Here is a 17,686-nt window from a genome sequence, read left to right on the forward strand (position 1 = left end):
TGACGTGGTGGACCCGCAGAGTGTCGGAGGGAGGTCTCACATACAACCAGTCCCCTGGTAGCATCCTTTCCTTGCACCTGAGAGGGGAATGTTCCCACTTGCTCGCTGTAGTGGACATGAGGTGCCCTGGCATCTGTGTATCCTAGCTGGAGGGATGCACTCTCCCTCACCCCATCCTCCTGATCAGATGCTGCAGAGGGTCCCATACCCCAAATGCCTCATTTGACTGGGGGACCATAACATAAGCCTTTCCTCCTCCACTCTACCCTACCCAACCTTGTCTACTACCTTCCCTTGCCCACCCAATGAGCTGGACTAGGAACGCCCCTGTGTGTGTGTCTGCCTACCACCTACACTGCACCCCCCAAGGGCCCAGTGCAGTGCAGTAGCAGTGAAATAGCAAGAGAGTCCTCCCACCACTCCCTCCTCCTTCTCCCCACTCAGTGAGGGGCAGAGGAGACGCGATTGCATGTGCAGCCCTCTGCCGCCCCTTGCTCCCTCCCCCAGCCCAGTGCAAGGCAGGGGTGGTGCCACTGTGCATGCATCCTGCACCGCATGTCTCCCTTCCTTCATCTGCCCAGCAAGGTGTGGAGGAGTCACGACTACATGCACATCTCCCCTGAGGTGCTTTCCTCCCTCGCCCTGCCCAGCACAAGGCAGAGATGGAGCGAGTGTACACATAGCTGCCTGCCGTACCTTTCTCCATCTCCCCACCTACTGACAGGTAAACGCTGCATAACTGAGTGCACATCCACCTGCTGTTCTTTCCTCCCTCCCCCTGCCCAGGAGGAGGTGGAGGTAGGGTGATTGTGCACATGTTCAGCTGCCACCCTCCATCACTCAATCACACCCCCAACTGGTAAGAGGTGACAGCCACATCCCCACTGGCATGCCACACCCACCACACTGGCCACTCTACCTGCAAGGAGGGCACCACTCTCCACTCCTGTACCACCTAACCAAAGACAGGCCGAGGCCAAAGCCAGACTAACCCACCCTCAGCAGCCCTGTTAGACCAGTAAACAGAGACACAATCTTCCACACCTACCCATCACCCCACTCACCTGGAGGCAGGTAGGCAGTACTCCAGCATGGCCAGTCCAGCGACCAGAGCACCATACCAGCCACACCTGCCAGGAATCATCAAAACAAAAACAAACAGAAAAACAGGATCCAGCAATCAATTATACAATTAAAAAATAAATTCAATATCCCCTTAATGCCCCAGAGACAACAGAGAATAGCAAACCACCTAAAGAAGGAGGGCAAGATGGCCCCAGCAAGCCATCAAAATAAAGAATCAGAAAACTTCCCTGAGGAAGAAAAGGTACTGGCGTTTCCTGATAAGGAATTGAAAGAACTTATGTATAGGGTCCTCAAGGGAATCAAGGAAAACACAGACAAAACTATGGAAAACACAGAAAAAAACAAGGAAAGCACAAACAAAACACTAGAAGAATTTAGGAAAGATATACAAGAACAAAATGACAAAACAAATAGACCAGTAGGAACCATACAAAAACAGCAACTAGAAATCCAGAAGCTTAACAATAAAATTTCAGAAATAGACAACTCAATGGAAAGTTAAAGGAATAGAATCAAAATAATGGAAGACAGGATAATGGGGTACAAGACAAATCCCTTGACACTAATCTGTTCAAGGAACAATGACAAAAAAAAATGAAGAAAGCCTAAGAGTTATACGGGACAACATCAAGAGGAATAACTTGCAAGTGATCAGAATTCCAGAAGGGAAGGGACAACAAAAAAGTACAGAGAGAATTGTTGAAGATCTGCTGACAGAAAAGTTCACAATATCATGAAAGACAAGAAGATAACCATCCAAGAAGCATAATGAATTCCTTACAGGATAGATCCCAACAGAACATCGAGACATATCAAAATCAAACTTTCCAAAACTAAAGACAAAGAAAGAATCCTGAAAGCAGCTTGGTAAAAATGAAAGATCACCTACAACAGGGCATCAATAAGACCAAGCTCTGATTACTCAGCACAAACCGTATAGGCAAGAAGGCAATGGGATGACATATATAAAACTTTGAAAGAAAAATCCATCAACCAAGAATTTTATATCCAGCAAAATCACCCCTCTAATATGATGGTAAAATTAGGACATTTCCAGATAAATGCAAATTAAGGGAATTTGTAAAAACCAGACCAACTTTACAGGAAATATTACAGGGAGTCCTTCTGACAGAAAATTAACAGCAGTCAACAACTTGAGATTAAAACACATGACAACAGCCAGATAAGTCTCAAAATTATATAAACGTAAAAGATGGAAAACAGGGAACCAGAGATGTCAATCTGTAATTGACAACCACTTCAAAACATAAACAGGGAATAAAGGGTATAGGTTTAGAACTTCCATATGGAGAGGAAGTCAAGGTGCTATCAAGAAATAAATGACTGCTTTAAACTTAGGAAGATAAAGGTAAATTTCAGGGTAACCACAAAGACAATTAACAAGCCTACTCATCAATATATAAAAGAAAAAAATCATAAAGACTCAGTACACACGAAGCGAATAACAATGAAGAAGGGAAGAGAAAAGCCAAAATCAAAAAGAACTCAGCACAGAAGATTAAGCAGAACAGAGAAACTGTCAACACCACACACACACACACACACACACACACACAAAATGTAACAAAATGACAGCAATAAACTCATACGTATCAGGAACCACGCTGAATGCAAATGGCCTAAATACATGAGTAAAAAGATGGGGAGTGGCAGAATGGATTAAAAAAAAAATGACCCACTGATACACCATCTACAAGAGACATACCTTAGACACAAAGATATAAATAAACTAAACTTTAAAGGATGGAAAAAGGTATATTAACCAAACAAATTACCAAAAAGGAGCAGTAGTGGCAATATTAATCTCTGATAAAACAGACTTTAAGGTAAAATTCACCATAAAAGGCAAGGAAGAGCAATATATAATGATTAAAGGGCCAGTCCACCAAGAGGACATAACCATAATAAACATATATGCACACAACAGAGCTCCAAAATACACTTAAAAAAAAAAAAAAAAAAACCTCTAACAGCACTCGAAAAATAGACACTTCCCCAAATATACTAGAAGGCTTTAATATACCACTCTTGGTGAAGGACAGAACAACTAGAAAGAAACTCAACAAAGACACAGAAGCTCTAAATACTACAATCAACCAACCAACTCGACCTTATAGACATATAAAGACCATTTCACCCAACAGCGGCAAGGTACACATTTTTCTCCAATGCTCATGGATCATTCTCCAAAACAGACCATATTTTAGGCCACAAAGCAAACCTCAACAAATTCAAAAACATCAAAATAATACAAAGTATCTTCTCTGATCACAATGCTACAACACTATAAAAGTAGAAATCAATAACAGGAAGCCCAAGGAAAAAAATCTAGTACATGGAAACTGAATAACACCTTGCTTAAAAACTACTGGGTAATAGAAAAAAATCAAAGATGAACTCAAAAATTTCGTAGAATCAAAAAAGAATGAAAATTCGACATGCCCAAACCTTTGGTACACAACAAAAGCAATGCTTAGAGGCCAATTATAACAATAAACATACAAACCAAAAATGAAGAAAGGGCAAAAATCAAAGCATTAACCCTACAATTCAAACAATTAGAATGAGAGCAACAGCAGAAGCCCACAGTCACCAGGAGAAATGAAATAATAAAAATTAGAGGAGAAATAAATGAAACAAAGAACATAAAAACAATAGAAAGGATCAACAAGGCTAAAAGCTGGTTCTTTGAAAGGATCAATAAAATTGACAAAACACTGGCCAAAGAGACAAGGGGAAAACAGGAGAAGATGCAAATAACTTGAATAAGAAATGAGAGGGGTGACATTACATCAGAATCAATTGAAATAAAAAGGATCCTTACAGAATACTATGAAAAATTGTACTCCAATAAATTTGAAAACCTAGAGGAAGTGGACAAATTTCTAGAAACACATTACCTCCTAAACTAACACAAGCTGAAGGAGAAAATTTGGACAGACCCATAATAAAAGAAGAAATGGAAGGGATCACACCCACACATACACGCACACAAAACCCCAATAACAACAACAAAAAAGCCCCAGCACAGATGGCTTTACAGGGGAATTCTAGCAAACATTCAGAGAAGAGTTGACACCAATTCTACTCAAACTATTGCAGAATATAGAAAAGGAAGGAATACTCCCTAATTCATTCTATGGAGCAAGCATAACCCTGATACCAAAGCCAGGCAAAGACATTATTAAAAAAGAAAATCACAGACCAATATCCCTCACTAATATAAACGCAAAAATTCTCAACAAAATCCTAGCCAATAGAATTCAACAAAAAAACAATACATCAAGACCAGCTAGGATTCACACCAGACATGCAAGGATGGTTCAACATTAGAAAATCAACATAATCCACCACATAAATAAAAGAACCACATGATTATCTCAACTGACATTGAAAAGGCATTTGACAAAGTCCAACGCCCATTCCTGAAAAAAACTCTCAGCAAAATAGGAATAGAAGGGAAATTCCTCAACATAATAAAGGATATTCTTACAAAACCAACAGCCAACATTATTCTCAATGAAGAGAGACTGAAAGCATTCCTTTTGAGAATGGGAACCTGACAAGGAAGCCCTTTATGGTCACTCTTATTCAGCATTTTACAGGAAGTTCAAGCAAGAGCACTAAGGCAAGAAAAGGAAATAAAGGGTATCCAAATTGGTAAGGAAGAAGTAAAAATATCCCTATTTGCAGATGATATGATCTTATACATAGAAAACCCCAAAGATTCCACAAGAGAGCTACTGGAACCAACAGAAGGATTCAGCAAAGTGACAGGGTACAAGCTCAACATACAAAAATCAGTTGGATTCCTCTACACCAATAAAGGGAACTTCGAAAAGGAAATTGGGAAAACAATATCATTTACAACAGCCCCCCAAAAGATAAAATACTTAGGAATACATCTAATCAGGGATGTAAAAGACCCACACAAAGAAAACTACAAAACACTACTGCAAGAAACCAAAAGAGAGCTACATAAATGGAAAAACATATGGTGATCATGGATAGGAAAACTTAACATTGTTAGAGTGTCAATACTACCCAAAACAATCTACAGATATAATGCAATCCAGATCCAAATTCCAACAGCATTCTTTAATGAGATGGAAAAACTACTCAACAACTTTACATGGAAAGGAAAGAAGCCCTGGATAAGTAAAGCATTACTAAAGAAGAACAAATTAGGAGGCCACATATTACCTGACCTCAGAACCTAGTATACAGTGGTGGTAGTCAGAAGAGCCTGGTACTGGTACAAATGACAGACACATAGACCAATGGAACAGAATTAAGAACCCAGATGTAAATCCATCCACCTATGGACAGCTGATCTTTGACAAAGGGCCAAAGTCCATTAAAAGGGAAAGAGACAGTCTCTTTAACAAATGGTGCTGGCAAAACTGGATATCCTTCATCTGTGGAAAAATGACACAGGACCCATATCTGACCAAAAAAAAAAAAAAAAAAAACTCACACCATACACAAAAACTAACTCAAAATGGATCAAAGACCTAAATATAAAACCCAAAACTATAAAGATCGTGGAAGAAAAAATAGGGACAATGCTAGGGGCCCTAATATATGGCATAAATAGAATACCAAATATATCTAAAAATGCACAAACAAGCAGAAGATGGACCTGCTAAAAATTAAACACTTATGCTCATCAAAACACTTCTCCAAAAGAGTAAAAAGAGAACCTATGGACTGGGAAAATTTTTTTGCCTGCAACGTATCCGACAAAGGCCTAATCTCTAAAACTAGTAGAATACTTCGACACTTCAACAACAAAAAGACAAACAATTCAATTAAAAAATGGGCAAAGGATATGAACAGACACTTCACTAAAGAAGACATTCAGGTGGCTAACAGACACATGAAGGAATGGTTTCAACCATTAGCCATTTAAAAACTGATTGCTATTGAGTTGTTTCTGACTCATAGTGACCCTACAGGATGGAGTAGAACTGCTCCGTAGGGTTTCCAAGGAGCAGCTGGTGGATTCAAACTGCCGACCTTTTGGATAGCAGCTGAACAGTTACCCACTGCACCACCAGAGCTCCATTAGAGAGAAGCGAATCAAAACTACAACGAGATACCATCTCACACCAACAATAATGGCACTAATCAAAAACACATAAAACAACAAATGTTGGCATGGTTGTAGGGAGATTGGAACTCTTATACACTGCTGGGGGGAATGTAAAATGGTACAACCTCTATGGAAAATGGTATGGCGCTTCTTTAAAAAACTAGAAATAGACGTACCACATGGTCTAGCGATCCCACTCCTAGGTATATAACCTAAAGAAATAAGAGCCATGACATGAACAGACATATGCACACCCATGTTCATTGCAGCATTATTCACAACAGCAAAAAGATGAAAATAACCTAAGTGCCCATCGTTGGATGCATGGATAAACAAACTGTGGTACATACAGACAACGGAATACTATGCAATGATAAAGAATAATGATGAACCTGCGAAATCTCTCATAACATGGACGAATTTGGAAGACATTTTGCTGAGTAAAATAAGTCAACCACAAAGAGACCACTATTGCATGAGATCATATTACATGAGACCACTATTATAAAAAAATAAAAAAAAAACAAGAAAAGGTTTATACACAGAAAAAAAAAAATTCTTTGATGGTTACCATGGATGGGAGGAAGGGAAAATTACTAACTAGACAGAAAAAACCAAAAGCCAAACCCAGTGCTGTTGAGTCAATTCTGACTCATAGTGACCCTATAGGACAGAGTAGAACTGCCCCATAGAGCTTCCAAGGAGTGCCTGGTGGGTTTGAACAGCTAACCCTTTGGTTAGCAGCCATAGCACTTAACCACTATGCCACCAGAGTTTCCCAACTAGATAGAAGACACAAGTCAATATAAAAAAAAAAAACCCAAAATATAGGTGAAGGGAAAGGCAATACATAGTATAGGGGAGGTCAGCACAACATGACAAAGCAAAGGAATGCAGGGGAATGCAGGAATAAAGGCAGCTATGGTAATTACTGTAACAAAGACCATCCCGCAACAATAGTATTAACCAACAATAATTTATGAATGCATACATGTATAAAAAAAGAATGTATACACATGAATAATTTATGAATGGCAGAATAGTATTAAACAATAATTTATGAACGCAGGAGGGTGTAAGGGAACACACTCACCTGCAGATAAAGGCTTGGGTGTATATTTCTACATACATAATTATAGGTGCTGCATGTATATCAGTATAGTATAAAAATAGGGGAGGTCAGTATAGGCAATAAAGCACACAAGGGGCACAGTCATGGAAACTTCTTAGACACAACCAAACACCTCATGGGATGAAGTTTCCAGGCTTGAAGGCAAAGGACCATAGACTTGGGGGACATCTATGTCAATTGGTACAACGTAGTTCATAAAGACAATGTTCTACGTCCTACTTTGGTGAATAGCGTCTGGGATCTTAAAAGATTGTGAGCAGCCATCTAAGCTACAACAATAGGCCTCTTCTCATCCAGAGCAAAGGAGAGCGAAGAAATCAAAATCTTAAGGAAGCGCTTAGTCCGAAGGAGTAATGGATCACATGATTCACAGCCTATACAACCCCAAGACCTGAAGAAGCAGATGATGCCTGGTACCACTACCAACTGCTCTGGCTGGGGTCATAACAGAAGGTCCGAGACAGAGAGGAAGAAAAATGTAGAACAAAAAGTCAAATTCACACAAAAAAGACCAGACATACTGGTCTGGCAGAGACTGGCAAAACCTCCAAGAGTATGGCTCTAAGACACTGTTCTAACCTGGAACTGAAGCCATTCCTGAAGACCACCTTTCAGCCAAACAATAGATAGTCCCCCAAAATAAACAAAAACACCTGAGAGGAACGTGTGCCTTAGAACAACCAATTATATGAGATCAAAAGGACATTTGCCCAAAGCAAAATGAGAAGGCAGGAAGGGGTAGAAATCCGGACAAAAGGAAATGAGAAACTAAAGGAAGAAATAGGGACAGTGCTGACACATTGTGAAGAATGTAACCAATGTCATGGAACACTTTACATAGAAACTATCAAATGGGAAACTTATTTGCTCTGTAAACTTTCACTTAAAAAAAAAAAAGAAAGAAATTCTATGCATAGTTTCCTAAACCATCTCATTCTCAGTTGCTTCAGAAGCATTTGAACCTTCAAGGCTAGAGCATATTTTTCCAACCGAATTCAGCCTCAAACACGAACACAGAGCCTCCTGGAAAGACCTCCCTGGGCCACGACGGCTGCTGGAGAGTGACTTCTGACTCTCCCTCCCGGGGCCTGGCCACCCTACACACCAGGGTCAGGGGCCTTCCTCACTGAGCCTGCATGGTGGGTAGTTAGTATCTCAGAGCCTCAATGGAATCAAGTTTTCTCGCTTCCATTTGTGCTCCAGGGGCACAAAATCTCATGCCTCCGATCACATCTCATCTGTCCGACTTGTAATTAGCAGCCTCTATTTTTTTTTTTTTCCCCAGCCACCCATTGAAGAAATTAATGACACAACCACCTTCAGCAAATTTGGAGTGATCCTGCCTGATGTTGAGTGGGCCCCATGGACAGGGCCTCAGGCTTCCACTAAGCCTAGTGACTTTGTTAGGAGCAGGAGGAAGGATGCTCCCTTCATATCTGGTCTGAAACACATCCCGAAGAGAATTCAACTCCGCCAAGTCCCAAAGCCCCACCTTGGCCCTGGAAGTCCACCCTGGGTTGGCAGAGCACCTGGGCTGCTGTGAGATGCCTGATGTGACCAAGCACCTGGGACTGAGCGACTGCTGCTGTGGCTCTGGGCAAGCTAGGGATTCTGAACCCAAAGAAATATAAGCTGTGCATTCAGGAAATTTGTTTTTGCTCTAGGTTTTTTCAGAATCCATTGTTTAAAAAACTGTTAACTATGTGTACTCAGTTTGGTTTCAAATGGATGTTCCTGGTGTGCTATTGGGTAGATTTTTGTTTGCTTGCTCATTTGGGATCATAGGAAGGAGTCACAATAGCTGGGTAGCGTTCCATTTAGACTTCAGTGCATTGCTGCCATTCATTGTGGCTTTGGGTTCATGCCTTATTTCAGCCTAAGAGTGCGTAAGCTATTACCTGCCAAGAACCTGAGAAAATATGAGCACCTCACAAAGAAACACAGGGCAGGAATGGAACTAACAGCCCCACAGAGAATGCCCCAGCAAGAGTATCCTGGCTACTCAAAGTTCATCTCTCCTCTCCCCTTGAGGTCCCTGATCTTTGGTGCAATTCTTCCAGTATGAGTCCACCTAGATTTGCCTACTCTTCTTTTCCTATGTTCATTGACTTTTATGTGCCAAATTACAATTACTGGAGTGGCTGCGTGGGTTCAAACCATTAGACACAGTTCTGACGCCTTGCCAGGAAAGGGTGGGGAGGAGCTTCCCACCTGGGGCTGGCTGTGGTTGGGGTGCAAATAAGAGGCCAGATCTGGGGATGGTTCTTACCACGGGGGCGGTGAGCCTGCGTCTCAGAAGGATGTGGCAGGAGAATGCCAATACAATGGCTATGGTGGACACAATGGGCGCCAGAGCTGAATTTCTACTTTGGACAAATCCAGCTCTTTTCAGTAACTTCCTTTCCCTCTCCCTTATGTCTGTGAAATAGAAAGCAGTCCAGCGTGACCTCATCCTGCATGTCAAGCCCCAGCATTAATAAATGTCTCAACCCACCCTCATCTTCCTTCAAATGAGTGTTTGTGAAGTTCCTGTGGTGAAGCTTTATGAGAGGGAGTACATGAAACGCACAGAGCACAAGCCCAGCAGCCATACAGGTCAGGTGCCATGACTTCCAAGGCCCCTTCCCATCCTGATGACTGTGTGTGGCAGGAGTCATAAACTCAGATGCCTTACAAGCAACGTGAAGTAGGCCAGTGGGCAGCTTGTAGGACCAGAGGAAGGGTGAGGGATGTGGTGAAATGAGGAGCCCATGCCTGGTTGAGAGGGGTGGCCTCTCCTCAGTGACAGCCAGTGGTTGCCATGTGGGCAAGTGAGCCTAGTATTTGCTAACTGCGATTGTTTGGAAGAGTCTCAGATTCAGATTTTTATGAGACATCGCCCTACTCGTGAATGTTGGCAACTAATTGAGACAAATTTTTTTTTTTTTTTTTTTTTTTTTTTTTTTTTTATAATAACTTTTATTAAGCTTCAAGTGAACGTTTACAAATCCAATCAGTCTGTCACATATAAGTTTACATACATCTCACTCCCTACTCCCACTTACTCTCCCCGTCTTGAGTCAGCCCTTTCAGTCTCTCCTTTCTTGACAATTTTGCCGGCTTCCCTCTCTCTCTATCCTCCCATCCCCCCTCCAGACAAGAGTTGCCAACACAATCTCAAGTGTACACCTGATATAATTAGCTCACTCTTCATCAGCGTCTCTCTCCCACCCGCTGACCAGTCCCTTTCATGTCTGATGAGTTGTCTTCAGGGATGGTTCCTGTCCTGTGTCAACAGAAGGTCTGGAGAGCATGACCGCCGGGATTCCTCCAGTCTCAGTCAGACCATTAAGTTTGGTCTTCTTATGAGAATTTGGGGTCTGCATCCCACTGCTCTCCTGCTCCCTCAGGGGTCCTCTGCTGAGCTCCCTGTCAGGGCAGTCATCGATTGTGGCCGGGCACCAACTAGTTCTTCTGGTCTCAGGATGATGTAGGTCTCTGGTTCATGTGGCCCTTTCTGTCTCTTGGGCTCTTAGTTGTCATGTGGGCTTGGTGTTCTTCATTTTCCTTTGCTCCAGGTGGGTTGAGACCAATTGCTGCATCTTAGATGGCTGCTTGTTAGCATTTAAGACCCCAGACGCCACATTTCAAAGTGGGATGCAGAATGATTTCATAATAGAATTATTTTGCCAATTGACTTAGAAGTCCCCGCAAACCATGTTCCCCAGACCCCCGCGCTTGCTCCGCTGAGCTTTGAAGCATTCATTTTATCCCGGAAACTTCTTTGCTTTTGGTCCAGTCCAATTGAGCTGACCTTCCATGTATTGAGTGTTGTCTTTCCCTTCACCTAAAGCAGTTCTTATCTACTGATTAATCAATAAAAAAACCCTCTCCCACCCTCCCTCCCTCCCCCCCTCGTAACCACAAAAGTATGTGTTCTTCTCAGGTTTACTATTTCTCAAGATCTTATAATAGTGGTCTTATACAGTATTTGTCCTTTTGCCTCTGACTCATTTCGCTCAGCATAATGCCTTCCAGGTTCCTCCATGTTATGAAATGTTTCAGAGATTCGTCACTGTTCTTTATCGATGCGTAGTATTCCATTGTGTGAATATACCACAATTTATTTACCCATTCATCCGTTGATGGACACCTTGGTTGCTTCCAACTTTTTGCTATTGTAAACAGAGCTGCAATAAACATGGGTGTGCATATATCTGTTTGTATGAAGGCTCTTGTATCTCTAGGGTATATTCCGAGGAGTGGGATTTCTGGGTTGTATGGTAGTTCTATTTCTAACTGTTTAAGATAACGCCAGATAGATTTCCAAAGTGGTTGTACCATTTTACATTCCCACCAGCAGTGTATGAGAGTTCCAATCTCTCCGCAGCCTCTCCAACATTTATTATTTTGTGTTTTTTGGATTAATGCCAGCCTTGCTGGTGTGAGATGGAATCTCATCGTAGTTTTAATTTGCATTTCTCTAATGGCTAATGATCGAGAGCATTTTCTCATGTATCTGTTGGCTGCCTGAATATCTTCTTTAGAGAAATGTGTGTTCATATCCTTTGCCCACTTCTTGATTGGGTTGTTTGTCTTTTTGTGGTTGAGTTTTGACAGAATCATGTAGATTTTAGAGATCAGGCGCTGGTCGGAGATGTCATAGCTGAAAATTCTTTCCCAATCTGTAGGTGGTCTTTTTACTCTTTTGGTGAAGTCTTTAGATGAGCATAGGTGTTTGATTTTTAGGAGCTCCCAGTTATCGGGTTTCTCTTCATCATTTTTGGTAATGTTTTGTATTCTGTTTATACCTTGTATTAGGGCTCCTAGGGTTGTCCCAATTTTTTCTTCCATGATCTTTATCGTTTTAGTCTTTATGTTTAGGTCTTTGATCCACTTGGAGTTAGTTTTTGTGCATGGTGTGAGGTATGGGTCCTGTTTCATTTTTTTGCAAATGGATATCCAGTTATGCCAGCACCATTTGTTAAAAAGGCTGTCTTTTCCCCAGTTAATTGACACTGGTCCTTTGTCAAATATCAGCTGCTCATACGTGGATGGATCTATGTCTGGGTTCTCAATTCTGTTCCATTGGTCTATGTGTCTGTTGTTGTACCAATACCAGGCTGTTTTGACTACTGTGGCTGTATAATAGGTTCTGAAGTCAGGTAAGGTGAGGCCTCCCACTTTCTTCTTCTTTTTCAGTAGTGCTTTGCTTATCCGGGGCTTTTTTCCCTTCCATATGAAATTGGTGATTTGTTTCTCTATCCCCTTAAAATATGACATTGGAATTTGGATCGGAAGTGCGTTAAATGTATAGATGGCTTTTGGTAGAATAGACATTTTTACTATGTTAAGTCTTCCTATCCATGAGCAAGGTATGTTTTTCCACTTAAGTATGTCCTTTTGAATTTCTTGTAGTAGAGCTTTGTAGTTTTCTTTGTATAGGTCTTTTACATCCTTGGTAAGATTTATTCCTAAGTATCTTATCTTCTTGGGGGCTACCGTGAATGGTATTGATTTGGTTATTTCCTCTTCGGTGTTCTTTTTGTTGATGTAGAGGAATCCAAGTGATTTTTGTATGTTTATTTTATAACCTGAGACTCTGCCAAACTCTTCTATTAGTTTCAGTAGTTTTCTGGAGGATTCCTTAGGGTTTTCTGTGTATATAATCATGTCATCTGCAAATAGTGATAACTTTACTTCTTCCTTGCCAATCCGGATACCTTTTATTTCTTTGTCTAGCCTGATTGCCCTGGCTAAGACTTCCAACACGATGTTGAATAAGAGCGGTGATAAAGGGCATCCTTGTCTGGTTCCCGTTCTCAAGGGAAATGCTTTCAGGTTCTCTCCATTTAGAGTGATATTGGCTGTTGGCTTTGCATAGATGCCCTTTATTATGTTGAGGAATTTTCCTTCAATTCCTATTTTGGTAAGAGTTTTTATCATAAATGGGTGTTGGACTTTGTCAAATGCCTTTTCTGCATCAATTGATAAGATCATGTGGTTTTTGTCTTTTGTTTTATTTATGTGATGGATTACATTAATGGTTTTTCTGATATTAAACCAGCCTTGCATACCTGGTATAAATCCCACTTGATCAGGGTGAATTATTTTTTTGATGTGTTGTTGGATTCTATTGGCTAGAATTTTGTTGAGGATTTTTGCATCAATGTTCATGAGGGATATAGGTCTATAATTTTCTTTTTTTGTAATGTCTTTACCTGGTTTTGGTATCAGGGAGATGGTGGCTTCATAGAATGAGTTGGGTAGTATTCCGTCATTTTCTATGCTTTGGAATACCTTTAGTAGTAGTGGTGTTAACTCTTCTCTGAAAATTTGGTAGAACTCTGCAGTGAAGCCGTCCGGGCCAGGACTTTTTTTTGTTGGGAGTTTTTTGATTACCGTTTCAATCTCTTTTTTTGTTATGGGTCTATTTAGTTGTTCTGCTTCTGAATGTGTTAGTTTAGGTAGGTAGTGTTTTTCAAGGAATTCATCCATTTCTTCTAGGTTTTCAAATTTGTTAGAGTACAATTTTTCATAATAATCTGAAATGATTCTTTTAATTTCATTTGGTTCTGTTGTGATGTGGTCCTTCTCATTTCTTATTCGGGTTATTTGTTTCCTTTCCTGTATTTCTTTAGTCAGTCTAGCCAATGGTTTATCAATTTTGTTAATTTTTTCAAAGAACCAGCTTTTGGCTTTGTTAATTCTTTCAATTGTTTTTCTGTTCTCTAATTCATTTAGTTCAGCTCTAATTTTTATTATTTGTTTTCTTCTGGTGCCTGATGGATTCTTTTGTTGCTCACTTTCTATTTGTTCAAGTTGTAGGGACAGTTCTCTGATTTTGGCTCTTTCTTCTTTTTGTATGTGTGCATTTATTGATATAAATTGACCTCTGAGCACTGCTTTTGCTGTGTCCCAGAGGTTTTGATAGGAAGTATTTTCATTCTCGTTGCTGTCTATGAATTTCCTTATTCCCTCCTTGATGTCTTCTATAACCCAGTCTTTTTTCAGGAGGGTATTGTTCATTTTCCAAGTATTTGATTTCTTTTCCCTCGTTCTTCTGTTATTGATCTCTAGTTTTATTGCCTTGTGGTCTGAGAAGATGCTTTGTAATATTTCGATGTTTTGGACTCTGCAAAGGTTTGTTTTATGACCTAATATGTGGTCTATTCTAGAGAATGTTCCATGTGCGCTAGAAAAAAAAGTATATTTTGCAGCAGTTGGGTGGAGAGTTCTGTATAAGTCAATGAGGTCAAGTTGGTTGATTGTTGTAATTAGATCTTCCGTGTCTCTGTTGAGCTTCTTACTGGATGTCCTGTCCTTCTCCGAAAGGGGTGTGTTGAAGTCTCCTACTATAATTGTGGAGGTATCTATCTCGCTTTTCAGTTCTGTTAAAATTTGATTTATATATCTTGCAGCCCTGTCATTGGGTGCGTAAATATTTAATATGGTTATGTCTTCCTGATCAATTGTCCCTTTTATCATTATATAGTGTCCTTCTTTATCCTTTGTGGTGGATTTAAGTCTAAAGTCTATTTTGTCAGAAATTAATATTGCTACTCCTCTTCTTTTTTGCTTATTGTTTGCTTGATATACTTTTTTCCATCCTTTGAGTTTTAGTTTGTTTGTGTCTCTAAGTCTAAGGTGTGTCTCTTGTAGGCAGCATATAGATGGATCGTGTTTCTTTATCCAGTCTGTGACTCTCTGTCTCTTTATTGGTGCATTTAGTCCATTTACATTCAGGGTAATTATAGATAAATAAGTTTTTAGTGCTGTCATTTTGATGCCTTTTTATGTGTGTTGTTGACAATTTCATTTTTCCACATACTTTTTTGTGCTGAGGCGTTTTTCTTAGTAAATTGTGAGATCCTCACTTTCATAGTGTTTGACTTTACGTTAGTTGAGTCGTTACGTTTTTCTTGGTTTTTGTCTTGAGTTATAGAGTTGTTATACCTTTTTGTGGTTACCTCATTATATACCCCTATTTTTCTAAGTAAAAACCTAACTTGTATTGTTCTATATCGCCTTGTATCACTCTCCATATGGCAGTTCAATGCCTCCTGTATTTAGTCCCTCTTTTTGATTATTGTGATCTTTTACCTATTGACTTCCATGATTCCCTGTTATGTGTATTTTTTTTTAATTAATCTTAATTTGTTTGTTTTTGTGATTTCCCTATTTGAGTTGATATCAGGACGTTCTGTTTTGTGACCTTGTGTTGTGCTGATATCTGATATTATTGGTTCTCTGACCAAACAATATCCTTTAGTATTTCTTGTAGCTTTGGTTTGGTTTTTGCAAATTCTCTAAACTTGTGTTTGTCTGTAAATATCTTAATTTCGCCTTCATATTTCAGAGAGAGTTTTGCTGGATATATGATCCTTGGTTGGCAGTTCTTCTCCTTCAGTGTTCTGTATATGTCGTCCCATTCCCTTCTTGCCTGCATGGTTTCTGCTGAGTAGTCAGAACATATTCTTATTAATTCTCCCTTGAAGGAAACCTTTCTTTTCTCCCTGGCTGCTTTTAAAATTTTCTGTTTATCTTTGGTTTTGGTGAGTTTGATGATAATATGTCTTGGTGTTTTTCTTTTTGGATCAATCTTAAATGGGGTTCGATGAGCATCTTGGATAGATATCCTTTCGTCTTTCATGATGTCAGGGAAGTTTTCTGTCAGAAGTTCTTCAACTATTTTCTCTGTGTTTTCTGTCCCCCCTCCCTGTTCTGGGACTCCAATCACCCGCAGGTTATCCTTCTTGATAGAGTCCCACATAATTCTTAGGGTTTCTTCATTTTTTTTAATTCTTTTATCTGATTTTTTTTCAGCTATGTTGGTGTTGATTCCCTGGTCCTCCAGATGTCCCAGTCTGCATTCTAATTGCTCGAGTCTGCTCCTCTGACTTCCTAGTGTGTTGTCTAATTCTGTTATTTTATTGTTAATCTTTTGGATTTCTACGTGTTGTCTCTCTATGGATTCTTGCAACTTATTAATTTTTCCAGTATGTTCTTGAATAATCTTTTTGAGTTCTTCAACAGTTTTATCAGTGTGTTCCTTGGCTTTTTCTGCAGATATCCTAATTTCATTTGTGATATCATTAAGCATTCTGTAAATTAGTTTTTTATATTCTGTATCTGATAATTCCAAAATTGTATCTTCATTTGGGAAAGATTTTGATTCTTTTGTTTGGGGAGTTGGAGAAGCTGTCACGGTCTGCTTCTTTAAGTGGTTTGATATGGATTGTTGTCTCCGAGCCATCACTGGGAAACTAGTTTTTCCAGAAAATCCGCTGACTGGTATGCTGGCTCCAGGCTCTGGAAACAATCGCTGCTTCCCCGTATTAGTTCGTTCTCCGTCTCTAAATCTGTGTTTGTTGTTCAGGGTTCGTAGATTGTTATGTATGTGATCGATTCACTTGTTTTTCCGTGTCTTTGTTGTAAGAGGGATCCGAGGTAGCGTCTGCCTAGTCCGCCATCTTGGCTCCGCCTCCGAGACAAATTTTTAAATATTGTAGGAGCCAAACAAAGCACATATGCCAGCCTAAAGACCACCAAATGGGGCCCCTGCCTGTGTCCCAGGAATGGCTTTAAAAACTCAAGGGGAGTTCTCTCCTTTCGCTGGTCCAAGTGATGCGCACGACTCTGCGCTGATCAAAACTGAGCTGAAAACTTCTTTCTCTGATATCTGAAGTTCCCACCAACCCTGATTCCAGCCTTATCTGCAAGATCCCTGTCACGTTAGCAATGTGACAGCTGTTGCTTACGGAGCACTCACGATGTGCCAGGCGCTCTGCTGAGCACTCCACGTGCACCATCTCGTTAGATGGTTCTCCCTGCTGTGTGACGAGGGAGAGGAATTCCTGTGCCCTTTGCACAGGAGAGTAGCTAGTCCGAGCAAGGCTAACTTACTTGCCTATTGACTGATGGAGCCAAGATTGGCACCCAGTTCTACCGTGATCCTAAGCTCTGCTATCAGGTGCCCTTCGCCTCAAGGACACCCAACCACCTCCTTTTCCACGAGCACACCCACACATCTCTACCTCTGGGCCTCTGCTCCTACCTGGGGGCTTCCCCAACAATCTGTGCATCCAGATTCTCTGCATCCTTCAAGGCCCACCTAAAAGGCCACCTCGGCCTTGGTTTCTCCAACCCAGTTTGCTCCCCCTTCAGCTCCCATGGAGCTTGCTCAGTTTCTCCTGTGGCACTTTCCCCCTTTCATCCTGTACGGTAATGAATTAATGTATCCACTCATTCAACAAATTTTAATCTGACATTTACTATATGCCAGGCCCTGTGCTTGGCGCTGGGGAATATAGGAGTAAACAGGGTCTCAGTCCTCTTCCAGCGGGGGAGAGAGACAATGAAGAAATAAACCA

The 17,686-nt window shown here is 40.6% G+C and overlaps 1 protein-coding gene across 1 annotated transcript in view; it reads right to left on the reverse strand.

Annotated features, from left to right (window-relative positions):
* Positions 1-844: 844 nt before the first annotated feature.
* Positions 845-17,686, reverse strand: part of LOC126065071 (ATP-binding cassette sub-family C member 12-like) — a 38,441-nt gene continuing 21,599 nt past the window's right edge. Inside the window, 3 exon segments of the mRNA XM_049864737.1 lie at positions 845-955; positions 1,065-1,130; positions 9,604-9,752. Of these exon segments, the coding sequence (XP_049720694.1) occupies positions 845-955; positions 1,065-1,130; positions 9,604-9,752 (326 nt within the window).

The sequence above is a fragment of the Elephas maximus genome, chromosome 21 (genome assembly GCF_024166365.1).
Source record: "Elephas maximus indicus isolate mEleMax1 chromosome 21, mEleMax1 primary haplotype, whole genome shotgun sequence".
In the NCBI taxonomy this organism is placed as follows: domain Eukaryota; kingdom Metazoa; phylum Chordata; class Mammalia; order Proboscidea; family Elephantidae; genus Elephas; species Elephas maximus.